The 21,621-nt window shown below is 43.4% G+C and overlaps 1 protein-coding gene across 1 annotated transcript; it reads left to right on the plus strand.

The window, feature by feature from the left end:
* The first annotated feature begins 2,767 nt into the window (after positions 1-2,767).
* Positions 2,768-20,288, plus strand: CCDC166 (coiled-coil domain containing 166). Its single transcript, XM_063450981.1, has 2 exons — positions 2,768-2,868; positions 19,117-20,288. The coding sequence occupies exon 2, from the start codon at positions 19,220-19,222 to the stop codon at positions 20,090-20,092; it is 873 nt and encodes a 290-aa protein (XP_063307051.1). The 5' UTR covers positions 2,768-2,868; positions 19,117-19,219; the 3' UTR covers positions 20,093-20,288.
* Positions 20,289-21,621: the final 1,333 nt, after the last annotated feature.

Genomic DNA, 21,621 nt, shown 5'->3' on the forward strand with positions numbered 1-21,621 from the left:
GCACTAGCCACACGACGCACCATAGCCAGACACTGGGGCAACAACACCACCCCCTCCATGCCTGAAGTCCAAAGGCGCATAGAAGAAGCCGTGGAAATGGATAAACTATCGGCCCTGATCCATGACACGACTAAATCTTTCCACAAGGTATGGGACCCCTGGATAATGAGAACGGCAACACTGCCATAACCCCCCCACATATACCCCCCACCAACCTAACCTCCCGCCCCTTCCCCGGGGGGGGGGGGGCGGGGGGGCGGAGGGCACGCGGGGTTACCCCTCCCTTCTTTCTGGCTCTACTCTTCCCCCCCCCTACCCCTCTCTCTCTCCCCCTACTCCCTCCTCCCCCCCCCCTAACACACACCTCATCCATGCCTACTCCAACACCGCAACCCTACCGCATCGACACCACACGCCAATGATCCGCCAGCCAGCCCACCACAAACACCACCCTAACCAACAACGGACAAAAACTGGCAGACACACGCACATCCCCCCTAACCCAGGCATGGCCACACTGAATACCCCAATCTAAGAGAGACCCCACCCAAACAGACACCGAGGAGACGGATATCTCCAACACACTCTCACAAATGATACACACCACCCAACACTTACCCCCCTGACCCATGTCAGACTCCACACGAACCACACACTGAGACAGACCCCACACCTCCACCCCCCCCCCCAAAAAAAAAAAAAAGAAGACACCAAACAATACCTATGAACACACACACATACGACAACCCCACCTCACACTTAATAATAGCGACTTAAACACACCACTAAATTGCTACAATAGACACCCCACACGACTGTGGGAGATTAGATCATTTCCCCCCCGGCTACATCGCCGGATAGAGAACAACCCTGCCCCCGACCAAGTTCAAACACCCCACTCCCCAACCCCCAGACCCATACCAGAAACAGTCGTATCAGAGGCTAAAAACCACATAGCAGACGAATCGCTACAACATCTGAAACAGACAATAACTGGTAATTTTCAGCCACAATAAAACATACGACTACGATTTACAAACCCTATAACCTTACCCCCGCCCCCAAACTGTTTTACCTACCCCCCCCCCGACGTAACCTAGACAACACATCCAAATGCCTCCACAGGTACACCCGATACGGGAAATCAAACAGGAAGGAATAACTACCCAAGACGGGCAAGACCGATTAAGCCCGCAGTATTGGTCTCAGCGCAAACCAACTGTATGATACCAACATTCAATGACCATGCTATTAACCAAAACCTTCCTTTCTGTTAAACCACCTTATTAACCACAAGAGCATAGGCTTCTGCGCAAGCCACCCTAAGTTCTCTTCTGCACACCTGTTGATGTTTTATATTATGTTTTATATTAAGGTTTGAAAAAAATGTATACTAACTGGTAAAGTCTGTCAAAAAGTACATCGTCTAGATAGATACGAGCCTACAACCGCAACGACACTGTTCAGGTGAAAGACACGTTATAAGATCTCCTACACACAATCCATTCACTCTATACATTGTCTTCAACTGCTAACTCAAACGCCTGACAAGCCCGGTTATACCTATACTCATTCATAGTTTTAGACTTAATATTTGTTGTCTTAAAAATGTGCGCAATGTTATTGATATGATATGTTTTGTATCATTACTCAAGAATTCTCTGTAACTATTGTGATCCAGAGAACCTAAATGTCACTCCGTGCATAAAAGAAAATAAGGAATCCATTTTTAATAAAAAAATAAAAAATAAAAAAAAAAGTATATGGGAACGACACCCCCAATATTGGTTACAACCATAAACAATACACGGAATCATCATTGGAACAATGATAGAGACGTAAAGTAAAGGAAAATGTACCCTACTCCCCACCCTTTTCATTTCTGTTCCCCACCCCAATCCCCAGACACAAAAGATATCGACCAGAAGGTAGAAAATGTTTATTTACATTTACAGCAGGTGGAAACCACCAACAGTTATATGTTAGAAACGCTTGAACTGTTTGTCTACCGCAAGAAATACAAGATAGTTTCGTGAAATTTGTACAACAACTTTTTAATCCCCTGTTTTCTTTTCTGTACCCCCACCCCATAAAACAAAAATCTTTCAAAATAAAGAATTTATAAAAAAAATCACTTTTATTTCCATGCAGCCCTATCCACACCGACAGTCTGCATGAGGAAAAAAATGGCTTCATTTTCAGACGTTAACTTACTTTAGACGTGTTTATATCCTGCTCTGTACATTGAACTTTAGTGATACACAGGAAGCTCCTGCAGGGTCTAGCAAGCTATTAACAGAGCAGGAGTTAATACATTCTAAATTAAACAGCATTTGCAATTAAGGCAGTTTAAACATTAGACCTCTCTTTACTGGAAGTGTTTACGAAGGCTGTGCAAGTCACATGCAGGGAGGTGTGACTAGGGTTCATAAACAAAGGGATTTAACTCCTAAATGGCAGAGGATTGAGCAGTGAGGGTGCAGGGGCATGTTCTATACACCAAAACTGCTTCATTAAGCTAAAGTTGTTTTAGTGACTATAGTGTCCCTTTAAAGCCAGAGCAGTCGAGACAAAAAGCTCAGCTGACTGAGAGAATTTTTCCTGTTTGGCTTTTTTTACCTTACATTCTCACTTTTAGTGAATAACCCTGTAAGTTACTGACATTAATCAGCACCTGTCATTACTGTGTTCTGTGATGTCACAGGACATACCCTGTGGCAAACTGATGACATCATGATGTGTAGCTTACACCAGTGCCAGATAATAGTCCTAGACAGCGTGTGCCACATTTTCTGTTTAATTTAGTGACAGAGAGAGACTTGTATCCATCGAGGAATCAGATGTCACAAAGACCCCTGAGATTGTCAGGTGACTTAACACCTTCATGACTGAACTCATTTAGTGTTTTTGTATTTTTTAATCTATATATAATTTGTCACTAATCACTAATTACGTATTAGTAAAGAACGAGGAAATCGCTTGTGAAATAACAACTTCACAACCTTGCCTGTAATATTGGGATAAGGAAAATACCTTAAAATGAATTTAATAATCCCGACAATCTCAGGAATGTAATTAAATATCCCTCCTGGACAGGACACGGTGGAAATGAATTGCTTAATGTTTTGATCAAAGTCGTGGTGAGAAAGGTTGAACAAATCATGTTTTACTGCATCCTATCGGTCAGTTATAACCATCTTCCCATTCTTTCTCTTTATAAGGATTTACTGCGTCCTATCGGCCAGTTATAACCATCTTCCCATTCTGTCTCTTTATAAGGATTTACTGCGTCCTATCGGTCAGTTATAACCATCTTCCCATTCTGTCTCTTTATAAGGATTTACTGCGTCCTATCGGTAGGTTATAACCATCTTCCCATTCTGTCTCTTTATAAGGATTTACTGCGTCCTATCGGTCAGTTATAACCATCTTCCCATTCTGTCTCTTTATAAGGATTTACTGCGTCCTATCGGTCAGTTATAACCATCTTCCCATTCTGTCTCTTTATAAGGATTTACTGCGTCCTATCGGCCAGTTATAACCATCTTCCCATTCTGTCTCTTTATAAGGATTTACTGCGTCCTATCGGTAGGTTATAACCATCTTCCCATTCTGTCTCTTTATAAGGATTTACTGCGTCCTATCGGTCAGTTATAACCATCTTCCCATTCTGTCTCTTTATAAGTATTTACTGCGTCCTATCGGTCAGTTATAACCATCTTCCCATTCTGTCTCTTTATAAGGATTTACTGCGTCCTATCGGTCAGTTATAACCATCTTCCCATTCTGTCTCTTTATAAGGATTTACTGCGTCCTATCGGTCAGTTATAACCATCTTCCCATTCTGTCTCTTTATAAGGATTTACTGCATCCTATCGGTCAGTTATAACCATCTTCCCATTCTGTCTCTATATAAGGATTTACTGCATCCTATCGGTCAGTTATAACCATCTTCCCATTCTGTCTCTTTATAAGGATTTACTGCGTCCTATCGGTCAGTTATAACCATCTTCCCATTCTGTCTCTTTATAAGGATTTACTGCGTCCTATCGGTCAGTTATAACCATCTTCCCATTCTGTCTCTTTATAAGGATTTACTGCGTCCTATCGGTCAGTTATAACCATCTTCCCATTCTGTCTCTTTATAAGGATTTACTGCATCCTATCGGTCAGTTATAACCATCTTCCCATTCTGTCTCTTTATAAGGATTTACTGCGTCCTATCGGTCAGTTATAACCATCTTCTCATTCTGTCTCTTTATAAGGATTTACTGCATCCTATCGGTCAGTTATAACCATCTTCCCGTTCTGTCTCTTTATAAGGATTTACTGCGTCCTATCGGTCAGTTAAAACCATCTTCCCATTCTGTCTCTTTATAAGGATTTACTGCGTCCTATCGGTCAGTTATAACCATCTTCCCGTTCTGTCTCTTTATAAGGATTTACTGCATCCTATCGGTCAGTTATAACCATCTTCCCATTCTGTCTCTTTATAAGGATTTACTGCGTCCTATCGGCCAGTTATAACCATCTTCCCATTCTGTCTCTTTATAAGGATTTACTGCGTCCTATCGGTCAGTTATAACCATCTTCCCATTCTGTCTCTTTATAAGGATTTACTGCGTCCTATCGGTCAGTTATAACCATCTTCCCATTCTGTCTCTTTATAAGGATTTACTGCATCCTATCGGTCAGTTATAACCACCTTCCCATTCTGTCTCTTTATAAGGATTTACTGCGTCCTATCGGTCAGTTATAACCATCTTCCCATTCTGTCTCTTTATAAGGATTTACTGCGTCCTATCGGTCAGTTATAACCATCTTCCCATTCTGTCTCTTTATAAGGATTTACTGCGTCCTATCGGTCAGTTATAACCATCTTCCCATTCTGTCTCTTTATAAGGATTTACTGCGTCGTATCGGTCAGTTATAACCATCTTCCCATTCTGTCTCTTTATAAGGATTTACTGCGTCCTATCGGTCAGTTATAACCATCTTCCCATTCTGTCTCTTTATAAGGATTTACTGCATCCTATCGGTCAGTTATAACCATCTTCCCATTCTGTCACTTTATAAGGATTTACTGCGTCGTATCGGTCAGTTATAACCATCTTCCCATTCTGTCTCTTTATAAGGATTTACTGCGTCCTATCGGTCAGTTATAACCATCTTCCCATTCTGTCTCTTTATAAGGATTTACTGCATCCTATCGGTCAGTTATAACCATCTTCCCATTCTGTCTCTTTATAAGGATTTACTGCGTCGTATCGGTCAGTTATAACCATCTTCCCATTCTGTCTCTTTATAAGGATTTACTGCATCCTATCGGTCAGTTATAACCATCTTCCCATTCTGTCTCTTTATAAGGATTTACTGCGTCGTATCGGTCAGTTATAACCACCTTCCCATTCTGTCTCTTTATAAGGATTTACTGCGTCCTATCGGTAGGTTATAACCATCTTCCCATTCTGTCTCTTTATAAGGATTTACTGCGTCCTATCGGTAGGTTATAACCACCTTCCCATTCTGTCTCTTTATAAGGATTTACTGCGTCCTATCGGTCAGTTATAACCATCTTCCCATTCTGTCTCTTTATAAGGATTTACTGCATCCTATCGTTCAGTTATAACCATCTTCCCATTCTGTCTCTTTATAAGGATTTACTGCGTCGTATCGGTCAGTTATAACCACCTTCCCATTCTGTCTCTTTATAAGGATTTACTGCGTCGTATCGGTCAGTTATAACCATCTTCCCATTCTGTCTCTTTATAAGGATTTACTGCATCGTATCGGTCAGTTATAACCATCTTCCCATTCTGTCTCTTTATAAGGATTTACTGCATCCTATCGGTCAGTTATAACCATCTTCCCATTCTGTCTCTTTATAAGGATTTACTGCGTCCTATTGATACCGGAGAAACTGACGGAAGCCAAGCACAGAGAGATGGACACAGGTTTCTTCAGGAAGGAAGAGATTCTTTATTGGATCACCGATCGGGACTCAGAGGGACTAGCGTCACCAAAATACCACAAGTTCTGAGCCCCGGACAATAGTGCAGGCTCCTTATATAGGCATATAACTCCTCCCATATTAAGCTCCACCCGCACATTCTCTTAACCAATCAACACAAATAAGAATTAACTTCCTGTTTGACCGCATGGCTTGTCCAGCACAATGGAGGAGGGGAATACTATATCCTGTATTCTTGCACATGCTCCGTACACTACTGATCGTATCTTGCCTCGTGCAACCAACTGATCGATACGTCAGCATATGCACGTACACATGCCACGTGGTAATCTCGGCCTACTAAATTTATTTTTACCGAGATTCCACCACATTCCCCCCTTTGATGCCTCTTGATATTTTACAATTACTTGAGGCATCACATAACCTTAGTTTTGCTTACACCGCAAGTTACCTTGAACCAGACCAGACTTATCTTATGATGTGAATCTTCAACATTCATCTTCTTGCATTGGTTCTCCCTGATCTAGAGCCTTATATTTATATATCGCCATTATCTGTGCAGCAGCCTTCCTCTCTGCTATACTTCCTATCAGGCTTTGCACAGACCTAACTACTAAGGGTATAAGACACGGTAGGAGTAGACACAACAGTAAAATCAGTAGGACTCCACCTACCACTGCCTTAAGCCCTCCAAACCACTCATACCAGCTACCAAACCAACTACTTGGATTGTACCCTTTCCATACCTGAGTAGGCACATGCGCTAGTTTAACCATATGGCTAGTAAGCTCAGCTATTGCTTGCCCTTCGTCATCTATTTGAAGACAGCAATTGCTTAGGTTAAACTTCCCACATACACCTCCCTCTACTGCCAAAAGGTAATCCAAGGCTAATCTATTCTGGTATACTGCTGTCCTCATCCTGGTATTATGTTTCACTAGAAGATTGAGCGCTTGTGATGTTTCATTAGTGATAATTTCAACCACCGCCTGTAATCTTATAATGCGGTTGAGCATATAAATAGGGGTTCTATAACCAAAGGTACCATCTTCTGCCCACGTGGCTGGCCCATAATAATCTATGATACGCTGGGGAGGCCATTCATTATCTTCCCAGGTGCCTATCTCTAAGGGTCCCCTTTTCTTCCTATGATTCACATCATACACTTTAACACCTAAAGTCTCACCTGTTTCAATCGGTAACAAGAAGAAGGATGGTTTGAGCATACCCAACACACATGCCCCTTCCCAGTCCTGTGGCAGCTCCGAATAGGCTTTCTTACCACAGATCCAGTACAAATTTGCTGGGGCTCTCCAGGTAGATGTGATAGATAGATCAAACCACACATCCTTTAAACTGGCATATCTAGCAAACGGGTTAGATGGTTCTGAGACATTTGAAGCCGACCACCAAGTTGTATTTTTAGTATCATCATCATAAGCTTTTTGCCCTAGACAAGTTAATTCTCCTACAGAAGTATTATACATTATTCCTTTCCTTGCTATGCAAACATAACCTATGATGGAGGTCTTTAATCTCCACTCAGATTTACCTCTAACACTCAAATGATAATCGGCTTGTGTAGATATTAGTTGGTCAACTGCCTCAGAACCGGACATTACCTCCTTTGCTTCCCAAGGCCATTGGTCTCCCATGTTAGTACCTCCACACACATAGCAGTTGGTAACATTAAGACTACCGGCAATACTTTCAGCTAGGTCAATGAACAGGTTCTTAGCGTTATGGGGGATCTTGTTATCTATACTCATCTCTTCATAAAAGGAATGGTATACTTGATGAGTCTGGGAGGATACCGTATCAGTCTCTATCCCTATAAACAATAATGTCCCAGGATCTAAACCCGTCCCGTATATCTGAAACCCAAATAAATTTCCATATTTGTCTAAGAACTTGTCGGGGTTATTTATAAGTATATGGACTGGGTTGCATTCCATAGACTTACAATATGGGCTAGTCGGTAACTTAGTCACTATCATGTCTTTATCTACAGTCTGTCCCCAAGTCGCCCACCCCACACAAGACCAATATGGGCAAAAGTTATAGTCTTTATTTGGGCATCTAGGACTTACATATTTATTTTTACTACTGGGACAAATATATTTATCATTAGACCCATACGTCCTCTCCCATCTAAGATCCCCACATACATTCCACGGTTTTCTACCACTTGATATCGCCTTACATGCATCAAATAGCAGAACACCCGAAGAATATACGGATTCTAACACCGTCTTATTAATTAGGGTCCCCTGAGGATCTCCATTCCTGAGAGTCAACCAAATTGTACGAGGTTGATACTCTGGACTGAAGCACTTAGGTTCTCCTACTCCTAAATGGCACACACTATATTCTATATTTAGGTATCTACATCTTGATACCTCTCCTTTACACTCGTATTGTGAATGCCAAATTAGGGTTTGGGAAATATGGTTACCTGTTCTCGTAGTCTTAATGCATACCTCACAGCTAGGAGTGTCGGTACCTCTACCTTCCTGAATATAAAAACACATATAAATAAACACAATCAAAAGCACATCTTTCGCCGTCATCCTCAGTCTTCGTCCGTGCGATGGAACCTCAGCTTCCAGGATGTGAGGGCTGCAGGGAATGGAGTTCTGCTCGTCTTCACAGGTGTCCCTTCGAGACTTTCCTGGCTTATACACTATGTGTTGGTAAGCGGACAGGCTTTATTATGGCCTTCTCACTCACACCTGTAACAATAAAATTTGTAATCCACAATAATTCCTCGTTACTCCGACTGAGTAGTGCGTTTCAACCGGATCTTGCAGGGATTCTCTGGATCTGCTGTAACTTGCCAAGAATCGACTGCTGCTGGTTTAACCCTGGAGTGATGTATCCACGGAGTTACTTCGGCTACTTTTATCGCTGTAGGGGTAGACAAAAGAACAACATAAGGACCTCTCCATTTGGGCCCTAACGGTACATTATTCCACTCTTTAATCCACACTTGGTCTCCTGGATGATAACTATGAACAGGGGGATAAATATTCACAGGTAATCTATCTTGTACCCATTTCTGTACCTCCTCCATAGTCTTACCCAACTCTACAACCTGCTGCCGGGTAATTCCTTCTCCCAACTGACTCAAATCCCCCCTTAAGTTACCAAGTACGGGAGGTGGTCGCCCATACATAATTTCAAAAGGAGAGAGGCCCATCCTTCTGGTAGGGGTACTGCGGATTCGCAATAGAGCTATAGGTAAGAGAACGTTCCACTTAAGTTGGGTTTCCTGACACATTTTAGCCAACTGGTTCTTAATAGTTCTATTCATTCTCTCTACCTTACCAGAACTCTGGGGTCTATATGCAGTATGAAGCCTCCACTTTATACCAAGCATATGAGTCAGTTGTTGTAGGCACTGGTGAACAAAAGCTGGACCATTGTCCGATCCTATAGAACAGGGTAGTCCATATCGGGGTATTATTTCTCGTAGCAGGAATCTTACAACTTCTCCTGCTTTCTCTGTACGAGTAGGACATGCTTCTACCCAGCCTGATTAGGTGCACACAATTACCAACAGGTAACGATGTCCACCCTATTTAGGCATCACTGTAAAGTCTATTTGTAGATCGGACATGGGGAGTCCCCCCATAAACTGGACTCCTGGTGGCTTTACTGGTCCTTGTCTTGCATTATTCTTAGCACACGTTACACATCTGCGTACAATGGCCTGAGTCAAGTTGGACAATCTTGGTATGTAGAAATGTTTCCTGAGAGATTCTTCAGTACTGTCTCTCCCAGAATGTGTCCCGTTGTGATAATTTTGGACAATTTCTACCGCTAGTGATGCTGGTATGACTATTCTTCCATCTTCTAGCTGATACCACTTGTTCTCCAAATACTTTCCCGGTTCAGTCTTTAACCACTCCTCTTCTTGAGTTGTATAAACTGGAGTCCATTGAGACAGTGGGGTTGGTATTAGAGCAGCTATATGCCCCACATACTCCTGTCTTCCTGATTCAGCAGCACGCTTAGCTGCACTATCTGCCATCCGATTTCCTTTGGTTACATCACCATCTCCTCTCAGATGCGCTCGACAATGTATAATACCGACTTCTTTCGGCTCCCACACTGCTTCCAATAGTTGTAGGATTTCAGCTGCGTACTTGATTTCTTTGTCTTCTGAATTCAGTAGTCCTCTTTCTTTATACAAAGCCCTGTGGGCATGAGTGGTTAAAAACGCATACTTAGAGTCCGTATAGATATTCACTCTTAAACCTTCAGCCAATTGTAACGCTCGTGTTAGTGCTATCAATTCTGTCTTTTGTGCTGATGTTCCTTTTGCCAGTGGCCGAGCTTCTATCACCTTGTCTATTGTTGTTACTGCATATCCTGCATAGCGGATCCCTTCTTTCACATAACTACTGCCGTCGGTATAATATTGAACATCGGGGTTCTGGATGGGAAAATCACGAAGATCTGGTCTACTTGAAAATACTTCATCATCCATTACTTCCAAACAATCATGTTGACTTTCAGTAGGTTGCGGCAAAAGGGTAGCTGGATTTAAGGTGTTTACAGTCTCTAAATGCACTCTTGGGTTTTCACACAACATTGCTTGATACTTGGTCATACGGCTATTACTAAACCAATGATTTCCTTTGTAATCCAACAACGTCTGTACTGCATGTGGGACTTGTACATAAAGTTCTTGACCCAGAGTGAGTTTATCGGCTTCAGCTACTAGCAGGGCGGCTGCAGCTACGGCTCTTAGACAAGGTGGAAGTCCGCTGGCCACTGCATCCAGTTGCTTAGACATGTAGGCAACAGGTCTTTGCCATGATCCCAAGTACTGTGTCAATACTCCCACAGCCATTCTTCTTTGCTCATGTACGTACAGGTAGAATGGTCGTGTGTGATCAGGTAGACCTAATGCTGGGGCACTCATCAAAGCCTTCTTCACATCTTCAAATGCCGTTTGCTGTTCTTGGGTCCATAAGAAGGGGTCGTGCTCTGTACCTTTGATGGCTGCGTACAGAGGTTTTGCCAATATCGCATAGCTGGGAATCCATATCCTACAGAAGCCTGCTGCCCCCAAGAATTCTCGCACTTGTCTTCTATTCTTGGGTATTGGTATTTGGCAGACAGCTTCTTTTCTCTCTGGCCCCATAATTCTTTGACCTTCAGAGATATGGAATCCCAGATACTTGACAGTTGGCAAACACAACTGAGCCTTCTTTCTAGACACCTTGTATCCTGCCTTCCAGAGAATGTGTAGTAGATCGTGCGTTGCTTGCTGACATTTTTCTTTTGTAACTGCTGCTATCAACAAGTCATCTACATACTGTAACAATACACACTCTCCTGGGATAGACTCGAAATCCAGTAGATCTTGACTTAGAGCTGAACCAAATAGGGTAGGTGAATTTTTAAACCCTTGGGGCAGTCTTGTCCAAGTCATCTGGCGTTTTGAGCCCGTTACAGCGTTCTCCCATTGGAAAGCGAAAATACATTGACTTTCTGCGGCAATTCGGAGGCAAAAGAAGGCATCTTTGAGATCTAAGACTGTGAAGTAAGTAGCCCCGCCCGGAATTAAAGCAAGCAGGTTATATGGATTGGGTACAACTGGATGTATACTAACAACCGCATCATTGACTGCTCTCAAGTCCTGCACAGGTCGATACTCATCTGTACCGGGCTTTTGAACAGGCAGCAATGGGGTGTTCCAGGGGGAAGTACAGAATTTTAGGATACCATACCGTATGAACTTATCCAGATAGGATTGGATGTTCTTCTTAGCCTTCTGTGGGATGTGGTATTGTCTTAGGCTCACTGGATAAACCCCAAGTTTCAGTTCAATTTTTATAGGTGGAATATTGCGGGCCAGTCCTGGTGGGTTGTTCTCTGCCCAAACTCCTGGTATGTTGAATAATGTCTCATCACTCCTAGGGTTTTGGCTAGTCAACACTGTATAAAGTCGCCACTCTTCTTCCTTTGGTACGGATAAAGTCATAATACCTGAAGGTCCATTAAACTTTAAAGATGTTGTTCCATTTGGTAGGAACGTAATCTGCGCTTGTAATTTTGATAGCATATCACGTCCCAGCAATTGGACTGGACATTCAGGCATATAAAGGAATTGGTGTTTTACTACGTGGCCTCCCAATGTACAGAGTCGACTTTTAAGAACCGGTTTTTCAGCACTTCTTCCAGTTGCTCCTATCACAGTAATAGTCCTTCCAGATGGAGGAGCAACTAGATTAGTCACCACTGAATGTTCAGCACCAGTGTCGATCATGAACGCACTCCTTTTTCCCCCTATTGATACATCGACCATAGGCTCCGCTCGACCAAGGGGGATGGAGCCCGGTCGGTATCAATAGTCCTCCATGACCGTGTCAGCCAATCCTACAAAGTCCCTACCTTCTCTATCGCGGGACCTTTGCGCTGCTGGAATATACCTATCTTCCCTAACACTTCCTCTGTTCCCATTACTCCCTCTATACCCATTACTCCCTCCGGGGCCTCCTCTACCTCTCGCTCTGCCTCTAAAGTTTCCGTAGCCTGCCCTGGGTTGGTCTCTCTCGTACTGCTCTCTTTGCGGACATTCGTTCCTCCAATGCCCTTCTTCCTTGCAATACGCGCATTGATCCCTACTCAAAGGCTCCCTACTCCATCTATTATTGCCTCTATCTGGGCCCCGTTTATCTACGCCTGCGATCGCTACCGCTAGCATATCAGCCTTTTGATGCATCTTGCGCTCTTCCTCTTTCTTACTTTCTGTATCCCTGTTCATATAGACCTTATTTGCTACCTCCATTAGTTGGGTGATGGACATACCTGCAAACCCTTCTAACTTTTGTAGCTTGCGCTTAATATCTCCGTAAGCTTGGCTGACAAAGGCGGAGTTAACCATTCGGGAATTATCTGCGTCTTCCGGATTAAAGGGGGTATACAAGCGGTATGCCTCCAATAATCGGTCATAAAAGACACTGGGCGCTTCATCGCTTTTCTGAATCACCTCAACTGTCTTTGACATGTTAATAGCTTTCTTTCCTCCGGCTTTCATGCCAGCAATTATAGCGTCTCTATAGGCTCTGAGTTGAACCATGTCAGCACCATTTACGTTCCAATCGGGATCAGTGTTGGGATAATGTGTTGCGGCCCATGCTGCTGGATTAGCTTGGTTCAAAGCACGGGCTCTATCCTCTAGTGCTTTAATGGCTGCTTGATTTATTCTTGTCCTTTCCTCATTGTTAAATAAAGTCATTAATAACTGCTGGCAATCAGCCCATGTCGGATTATGCGTCTGTACTATTGAGGTGAACAGATCAGTCATGGCTTGTGGTTTCTCAGTATACGAGGAATTATGGGTCTTCCAGTTTAAAAGGTCGGTAGTGGTAAATGGGACATATACGAAGACTGGGTCAGCGTGTGCCATTTGACCTGCGGCATCGATATAAGCTGACCCGGGATTTAGGCGAAGAGGCATCTGATAGTGCTTTAATTGTTGGGCACCAGTCAACTGTCGGGTTTGGATGGGGCTACGTAGAGAGGCGTCAGTCATGGGTTCCGGTCGGGGAGAGATAGGGTATGGGGATGTGGGAGGTTGGTTTTGGGAAAAGGTTGTAAATAAAACACTTCGAGTCGAGCTAGATGAAGCTTGACCGGAAGTCTGAAGTGGCGCCAAATCAGGATATTCGTTTCTAATGGGGGTGGGTTCTGGTTCCGGAAGGGGAGATTTAGTACGAGGGGGGGTGGATCCTGTACTGGAGGAGGAAGCGGAAGTGGATGGGGGTAATGAGGGGAGGGGTGCAGGACTTCCTGCGTTTGCGTCACTTCTTCTTAACGGAAAGTAAGGGGGCGGCAAAGGGATCTCGGACTCAGGGGGCGTGTCCAAAATGGGCCTAACACCAGTCCTAGTGGACGAACAAGTCCTAGCTACCATGAGGCGACACTGCTCCTCGTGGCATGTCTGGAGCCATTTTGGCGAGTCATTTACGGCCTGTCTCCAACAATCAATATAAGGAAACTGGCCGTAAAGTTCAGGCCTACCTGATACAGCCACGTGTAAGCGCTGTACCAGAGTTGGATCCAAACTGCCACGTGGCGGCCATGCCGCAACCAAAGTAGGCCACTCCCTAGTGCACAAAGTAACTAAACGCACAGGAGACATCTTAACCCCAAAATCACAAGTTTTGAATCCCTTTTTAAAATTCTTCACCATACAACCTAAGGGATCCGGAATCGTTGACTGCGACGCACCCATACTTAACAATGGAACGTCGTCGACAACGAATACTATACACGCGTACTATTCAACAGTCACACCCGTTTCCTCTGGCAACAGCACCACGTGGTACGGTTACCAAGTGAAACGTACACAATAACAATAAACACTCAGGGAATTCCCGTACACACACAGCTGTTACACCAGTCACTATATAATCAATATTATGCCCTTTGGCGTAACTATACAGTCACCCACGCTATAATTCTCTATATACGAATTACCCGTCTATAACACACCCCAGTAACATCGTCTTTTACAAATAGCGGTTACAGTACGGTTAGCATAGGTCAAAGCACAAGTTAAAGTCACAATACAATTATTAGTGGTTATGGTGTTAAACATGCAATGGACAACAATGATTAGTACTTATATACAGTGTCAGTAAATATACAGGGTTATGGTACCGTGCACTATAATACAGCAACACACTATTAACACTCTCGCTAGACGGCTGAGCTCGCGCTATCTAACAAGATATACACTTTACTAAAACAATCGTTAACACATTTACAATTCCCAACTAAACTATTGGCCAGTACCTTGAATGGACTACCTAAAACTATATACACCCGTTTTGGTTAGCCACACTGCCCAATCACCACATATATAGCGAGCTAGAGAACCGAATTTACACAGGCGCCTCTTAGTCGCACTATCAAAAGTCTAGTGGGTTCCAAATTTACACGCCTTCCCACTTAGCCCAGATAGGATGAGAACTAGCGAACCGAATTTACACAGGCGCCGCTTAGTCTCCCGGTCCCTCCGACCTAGCGAACGTAATATACACCCTAGAACGCTAGTCTAGACAAGACACCGGTGTCCGGCTAGGGCTATTTACACCAGGACCCCGCCTGACTAACCAAATCAAACGGTCTGACTAAAGAGCGTTCGATCGAGCGGTGCGCCTTCGCTCCTTCCCTCCGACAGAGGGGGCAGATACACAGATTCAAAACCCCTTTGGGCCTACCGCACAATCGGTATACCCCTAGTGGGTCCTGCCGTCTAAAACAGCAGTTGTCTTACCTCCTCGTTCCTGAACCTGAGTTCACACTCATCGACGGGGACACCCCAGCACTTCTCACGTAGAGGCCGATGATCTCCTGGACAACGGCCCAGTGGCGCCGAGACGAAGGGAGGTCCACGCAGAAGTTCAGGGGTGCAGCCGTAGAGAACGTGGGCAAAGATAGACCGTCTCACGCCTCTGCCTCTCAGCTACCGTTGAACGATGAGCTTCCCGGCCAATGCACCAAATGATACCGGAGAAACTGACGGAAGCCAAGCACAGAGAGATGGACACAGGTTTCTTCAGGAAGGAAGAGATTCTTTATTGGATCACCGATCGGGACTCAGAGGGACTAGCGTCACCAAAATACCACAAGTTCTGAGCCCCGGACAATAGTGCAGGCTCCTTATATAGGCATATAACTCCTCCCATATTAAGCTCCACCCGCACATTCTCTTAACCAATCAACACAAATAAGAATTAACTTCCTGTTTGACCGCATGGCTTGTCCAGCACAATGGAGGAGGGGAATACTATATCCTGTATTCTTGCACATGCTCCGTACACTACTGATCGTATCTTGCCTCGTGCAACCAACTGATCGATACGTCAGCATATGCACGTACACATGCCACGTGGTAATCTCGGCCTACTAAATTTATTTTTACCGAGATTCCACCACACTATCGGTAGGTTATAACCATCTTCCCATTCTGTCTCTTTATAAGGATTTACTGCGTCCTATCGGTAGGTTATAACCATCTTCCCATTCTGTCTCTTTATAAGGATTTACTGCGTCCTATCGGTAGGTTATAACCATCTTCCCATTCTGTCTCTTTATAAGGATTTACTGCATCCTATCGGTCAGTTATAACCATCTTCCCATTCTGTCTCTTTATAAGGATTTACTGCGTCCTATCGGTAGGTTATAACCATCTTCCCATTCTGTCTCTTTATAAGGATTTACTGCGTCCTATCGGTAGGTTATAACCATCTTCCCATTCTGTCTCTTTATAAGGATTTACTGCGTCCTATCGGTCAGTTATAACCATCTTCCCATTCTGTCTCTTTATAAGGATTTACTGCGTCCTATCGGTCAGTTATAACCATCTTCCCATTCTGTCTCTTTATAAGGATTTACTGCATCCTATCGGTCAGTTATAACCATCTTCCCATTCTGTCTCTTTATATGGATTTACTGCGTTCTATCGGTCAGTTATAACCATCTTCCCATTCTGTCTCTTTATAAGGATTTACTGCGTCCTATCGGTCAGTTATAACTATCTTCCCATTCTGTCTCTTTATAAGGATTTACTGCGTCCTATCGGTCAGTTATAACCATCTTCCCATTCTGTCTCTTTATAAGGATTTACTGCGTCCTATCGGTCAGTTATAACTATCTTCCCATTCTGTCTCTTTATAAGGATTTACTGCGTCCTATCGGTCAGTTATAACCATCTTCCCATTCTGTCTCTTTATAAGGATTTACTGCGTCCTATCGGTCAGTTATAACCATCTTCCCATTCTGTCTCTTTATAAGGATTTACTGCGTCCTATCGGTCAGTTATAACCATCTTCCGATTCTGTCTCTTTATAAGGATTTACTGCATCCTATCGGTCAGTTATAACCATCTTCCCATTCTGTCTCTTTATAAGGATTTACTGCGTCCTATCGGTCAGTTGTAACCATCTTCCCATTCTGTCTCTTTATAAGGATTGTCTTATGTTTTAGCAGTGATTTTATTTAATTTATATCCGGGTCTTGTTTTACTTTTGTCATAACAGACACAGTATCAGAATCACTGTTTTATTTATAAAGCTAATTACGTCCGCGTCTGCCTTGTCGTCACCTTATAGAGAAACAGTTTTTTATACAGTATATACAGTATATACAGTGGGGATTTTGCCAGTACATTGTATAAATAAAATGATATTTTCCTGAATGTGAAGAAATCATTCCCACTATTGGTGGATGGCTGGATTGCTGCATGTGGCTGTGCGATTGTGCATTGATTTCTAAATATCAGTGGGTTTTTTTTGTTTTTTTTATTGTTGTAGCAGGCTGCAATGTCTTGTATAATTAAGTTGCTTGTAATCCAGAAACATTTCTACGTACATGCTTGTACATTCTTTTAAAAGGCTGCATTAACAAAATTGCTATTGGTTTTCTTATAAATACCCCAAAACAGGGTGTTTTACCATTTTATTCACCGATTTATGTCACAGCAGGGCTGCCATCAGAAATTGTGGGGCCCCTGACACAGCTCAACGTCTGGGGGGCCTGCCCACAAGTCCACCCACAAGGCCGCTCCCGAGTCCGCCCACGAGTCCACCCACAGGGATGCAGTGTGTGTACTGATTGTGGTGTGTGTATAGTGGATGTAGAATGTGTGTAGTGGATGCAGAGTGTGTTTATAAAGTGGATGTGGTGTGCGTGTAATGGATGCAGTGTGCATAGTGGATGCAGATTGTAGATTTGTGTAATGTATGAGGTGTATATTAGATGCATGCAGAGTATGTGTTTGTGTAGTGGATGTAGTGTTTATGTGTATTAGATGCAGTGTGTATAGCGCATGCAGCTTGTGTGTTTGTGTAGTGGATGTAGTGTGTGTGTATAGTAAATGCAGAGTGTGTGTGTGTTTGTGTAGTCGATGTAGTGTATTAGATTGTGTAGTCGATGTAGTGTATTAGATGAAGTGTATATAGTGAATGCAGAGTGTGTCTTTGTGTAGTGAATGCAGAGTGTGTTTGTGTTGTGAAGGCAGAGTGTGTATAGTGAATGCAGAGTGTGTGTTTGTGTAGTGCATGTATAGTGTGTTTATAGTGAATGTAGTGTGTGTGTTTGTGTAGTGTGTGTATAGTGAATGCAGTGTGTGTTTGTGTAGTGTGTGTATAGTGAATACAGAGTGTGTGTGTTTGTGTAGTGTGTGTTTATACTGAATGTAGTGTGTGTTTGTTTAGTGTGTGTATTGTGAATGCAGTGTTTGTGTTGTGTGTGTATAATGAATGCAGTGTGTGTTCGTGTAATGTGTGTAAAATGTGGGGGGGGGGAGGGGGGACATTTTAAAAAATATATATTTTGTGAACATTTTGCTTTAGTCCCCCTCCCTGCTTTTTACCTGGTCATGGAGGGGGGAGATTGCGTTCCCTGGTGGTCCGGTGGCATGGACTCTGCAGTGGAGCCCGCAGCGCTCTCACTTCCCTTCCCAGCAGCTCAATATTTATTTAACCCCTTAAGGACACATGACATGTCTGACACGTCATGATTCCCTTTTATTCCAGAAGTTTGGTCCTTAAGGGGTTAAAGAATGAATGAATAAACAACAAGATTATTTGTATAGTTTAGAGAATTTTTATAATCTTTGGTGTGTCTGAACAGTAATCTAAACACAAAACTTGCTGCCTTAACGTTTATTTGATGTTTATTAACTTTTAGCTCAAACGTAGCCAAAAATGAAAAATGTTCCAATTCCATTTACTAGCTCCATCTTGGGCTAATTTTGCTAAGATGTAGCTTTCATCATGCAATTGCTCCTCTTCCCACTTTACCGAATAGCCCTGCTTAAAAATCAATGATTTTCTTTATCAAAAAGCCCCTGTCAGAGATGGGGCTAAATGACTATTTTTATATTTATAGCATAGTTTGTTAATGACCAATTAACAGTATGAATAGACAACAATTACAGGCTCATATACTAAAGTGAGAATTTGAAGTGAACTTCAAATTTAGGCCATATTGGTCGAACTCAAAGTCTTGGAGTTTTTCCAGTCCAACCATTCTTACCTTAAATGTGAAATATACTTTGAATTCTCACATTATTGAATGACCCTGTTAATCTAAATACTAATATATATATTTTTTTGTAGGTAGGATTAAATCCTGAGACTGTGAAACTATCATGTCAGCTACAAATACAAAAACAGAAAGAAAAGACACCCCTCTTCCAAAAGAAGGACAAAAACGTTGGCCATGGGTGATCTAGGTGTCTCCACGTTGGACTCCTTGAAGGAGAAGTATTTGCAGGAGGATTTGAATAACATAGCTCAAGATATAAACTGTTTGACCAAAGCCATCAGCAGCATAAAAGAGGAAAATTATTTCCTAAATGAAGAGTCCGATACGGTCGAGAGGGAGAACAAGGGCTTTACTGGTTTCCTGTCCAAGCGATCGGAGCGATTGCACGGCGCAGCCATCTCTCTGAATGAGTACAACCACAGGAAACTGCAAGAAGTAAAAAGAGAGAAAGAAGAAATGGTCCAGAAGATGCAGATGAAAGAGACGGATATGAGGAATGAACTGATGGACAAAGAGCACGCGCTTTCTATAGTGCTTAAAGAACTGGAGGAACTCCAGCCTTATAAAGACCTGGAAGCAGAGCAAATGGTCAAAATTGAGGAGCTGTCCCAGGAGATAATAAAGATGAGGAAGCTTTACATTGGCAAGGAGAGAGAGGTGAAACATACATTTCTTAAAAACAAGGAACGGCTTACCCAGGAGTCCAGAAAGAAGGTTGCCCGGCTGTCCAAAAGAGCAAAGAAACAGGCGATTCTTTCTCTGCAAGCTCACATCGGGAAGGTCAAAGAGGAGCATTTCAAAATACGAGATATAGCGGCAAGACTATGCCATCGCAATATGCTGCTGTATGAGCTCAAGTGCAGATTGCAGAGACACAACCACAAACTTCTCGATAGTCTGCAATACCAGGAGCGGCTTTACAATATGAGGCACACCGCACTTCACCAGAGGAACACAGGACAATTTACTGAAGTCGAGGCTGAGAGGGAAGACGTATTGACGACTGCCAATGAGAAGGTCAAGTTGAAAAAAGCTTCAACTATCTAAACCACAACAGCCATCTAAAGCAACCATACAAGAAACTGCAAGCCGCTTGTACCTTGAAAGGATCAATCCAGAAATGGGAGGCCTCAAACTCAGGGAATAATCAGCCACAGAATAACATGAGATACCCAAAACTAGCATTGCACATATTATACGGTGGGGCACGTGCTATAATGTTTAGAAAATAAATCTGGTCATTAAGGAGATAAAAGGCATTATGTTCTACATGCTTCAATATTTCTGAGTTTTATGTAAAAATGAATAAATATATAGATATATATGATGATACAACAATTAATTTATCAATTCAGAATTTTCATAAACCAGTTGGGGGTCTCACCACAACGTTTATAGTTGGTGTATATACACACTATAAAACACACAAACACACTATAAAAGTTGTGGTGAGGCCAGATAACAATCCCCACTGGTTTATGAAAATTTACGGTTGTGTCATCATCTACATGACAAAATTCGGCTTGGGTACTGCAACTTTTAGGATTCATGTTTCGAGAATTCCCAGCTCAATATGGTAATGAGGACATATCTGGATCATAGATTTAGATCCATGCTTGTATAATTGGTGGGCTTTATTCACTAAATGGTAAGTAATAGCGAATGAAAGGGACACCATAAACAAGCTAACATTACAGCTGGCTGGCACCATCCCTGGTTAATATCAAGTTGTTTAGTAGCAGTTTTACATAAACTTATGCTCATCGCAGAGACCACCTCCACATCCGCCCCATTAGTGATTCCGAGTAACCAGGCTTGCACTCTGAATGTCGTCCAACCTGATTAGGACTGGTTAGCCCAGCCTATCAATACTATCGTAGTTAGTTAAAACTGACAATGATGGGGGGGCGGAGCCTGACTGCTGAAGTGGATGGTCGCAGGCTGCCCGAGCTCCGGGCCTGAGACCTATAAATCGACCACTTAACATGCCAAAAACGACAAAATACCGCTTCATACTCCTGCTGGACACCCGTGAGCGATCCGGGAACATGTTGCCTGTGGCGGTTCTACCGGTAGCCAGCAGCTCCAGGACAACGCAGCCATGCGGCCTGTTGGAGACCGAGGCGGGGAGAGATGGCCGCTCTTCCTACACCAAGGTCGACGACAGAGACCATAAGCGCTCCCACCCCCCCCCCCCTATGGACCGGCGGGGGTCACCCCGGTCCCCCCCAAAGCGCAGACATACCCGTCCAGCATCCACTGGAGAGGCTCTGCAGAATCGGTATCCCGCGTGGCGAGAGCCAAGATGGCCGCCGAACCAAGACCCAGCTTCACCCACACTCCCAGGAAGGGAGCCACGCAAGACAGCATCGCACAAGCCTTCGACACATTCTGGGTAAAATTCCGGGAACTGACCCAGCGGGGGGCAACGCAGTATACCACAGCAAAGAAAACTCAAAAAAACACACAGCCAGTCGCAGACCCAAGCTGGCCTCCAGTCAAGCTACCCACGAGGTATCCGAAGAGAAAGCAGACGAAACAAACTGCCGCGCTGCCTAAGATACGGCGCCGAAAAC

This window comes from Pelobates fuscus, chromosome 4, assembly GCF_036172605.1.
Source record: "Pelobates fuscus isolate aPelFus1 chromosome 4, aPelFus1.pri, whole genome shotgun sequence".
Taxonomy (NCBI): Eukaryota; Metazoa; Chordata; class Amphibia; order Anura; family Pelobatidae; genus Pelobates; species Pelobates fuscus.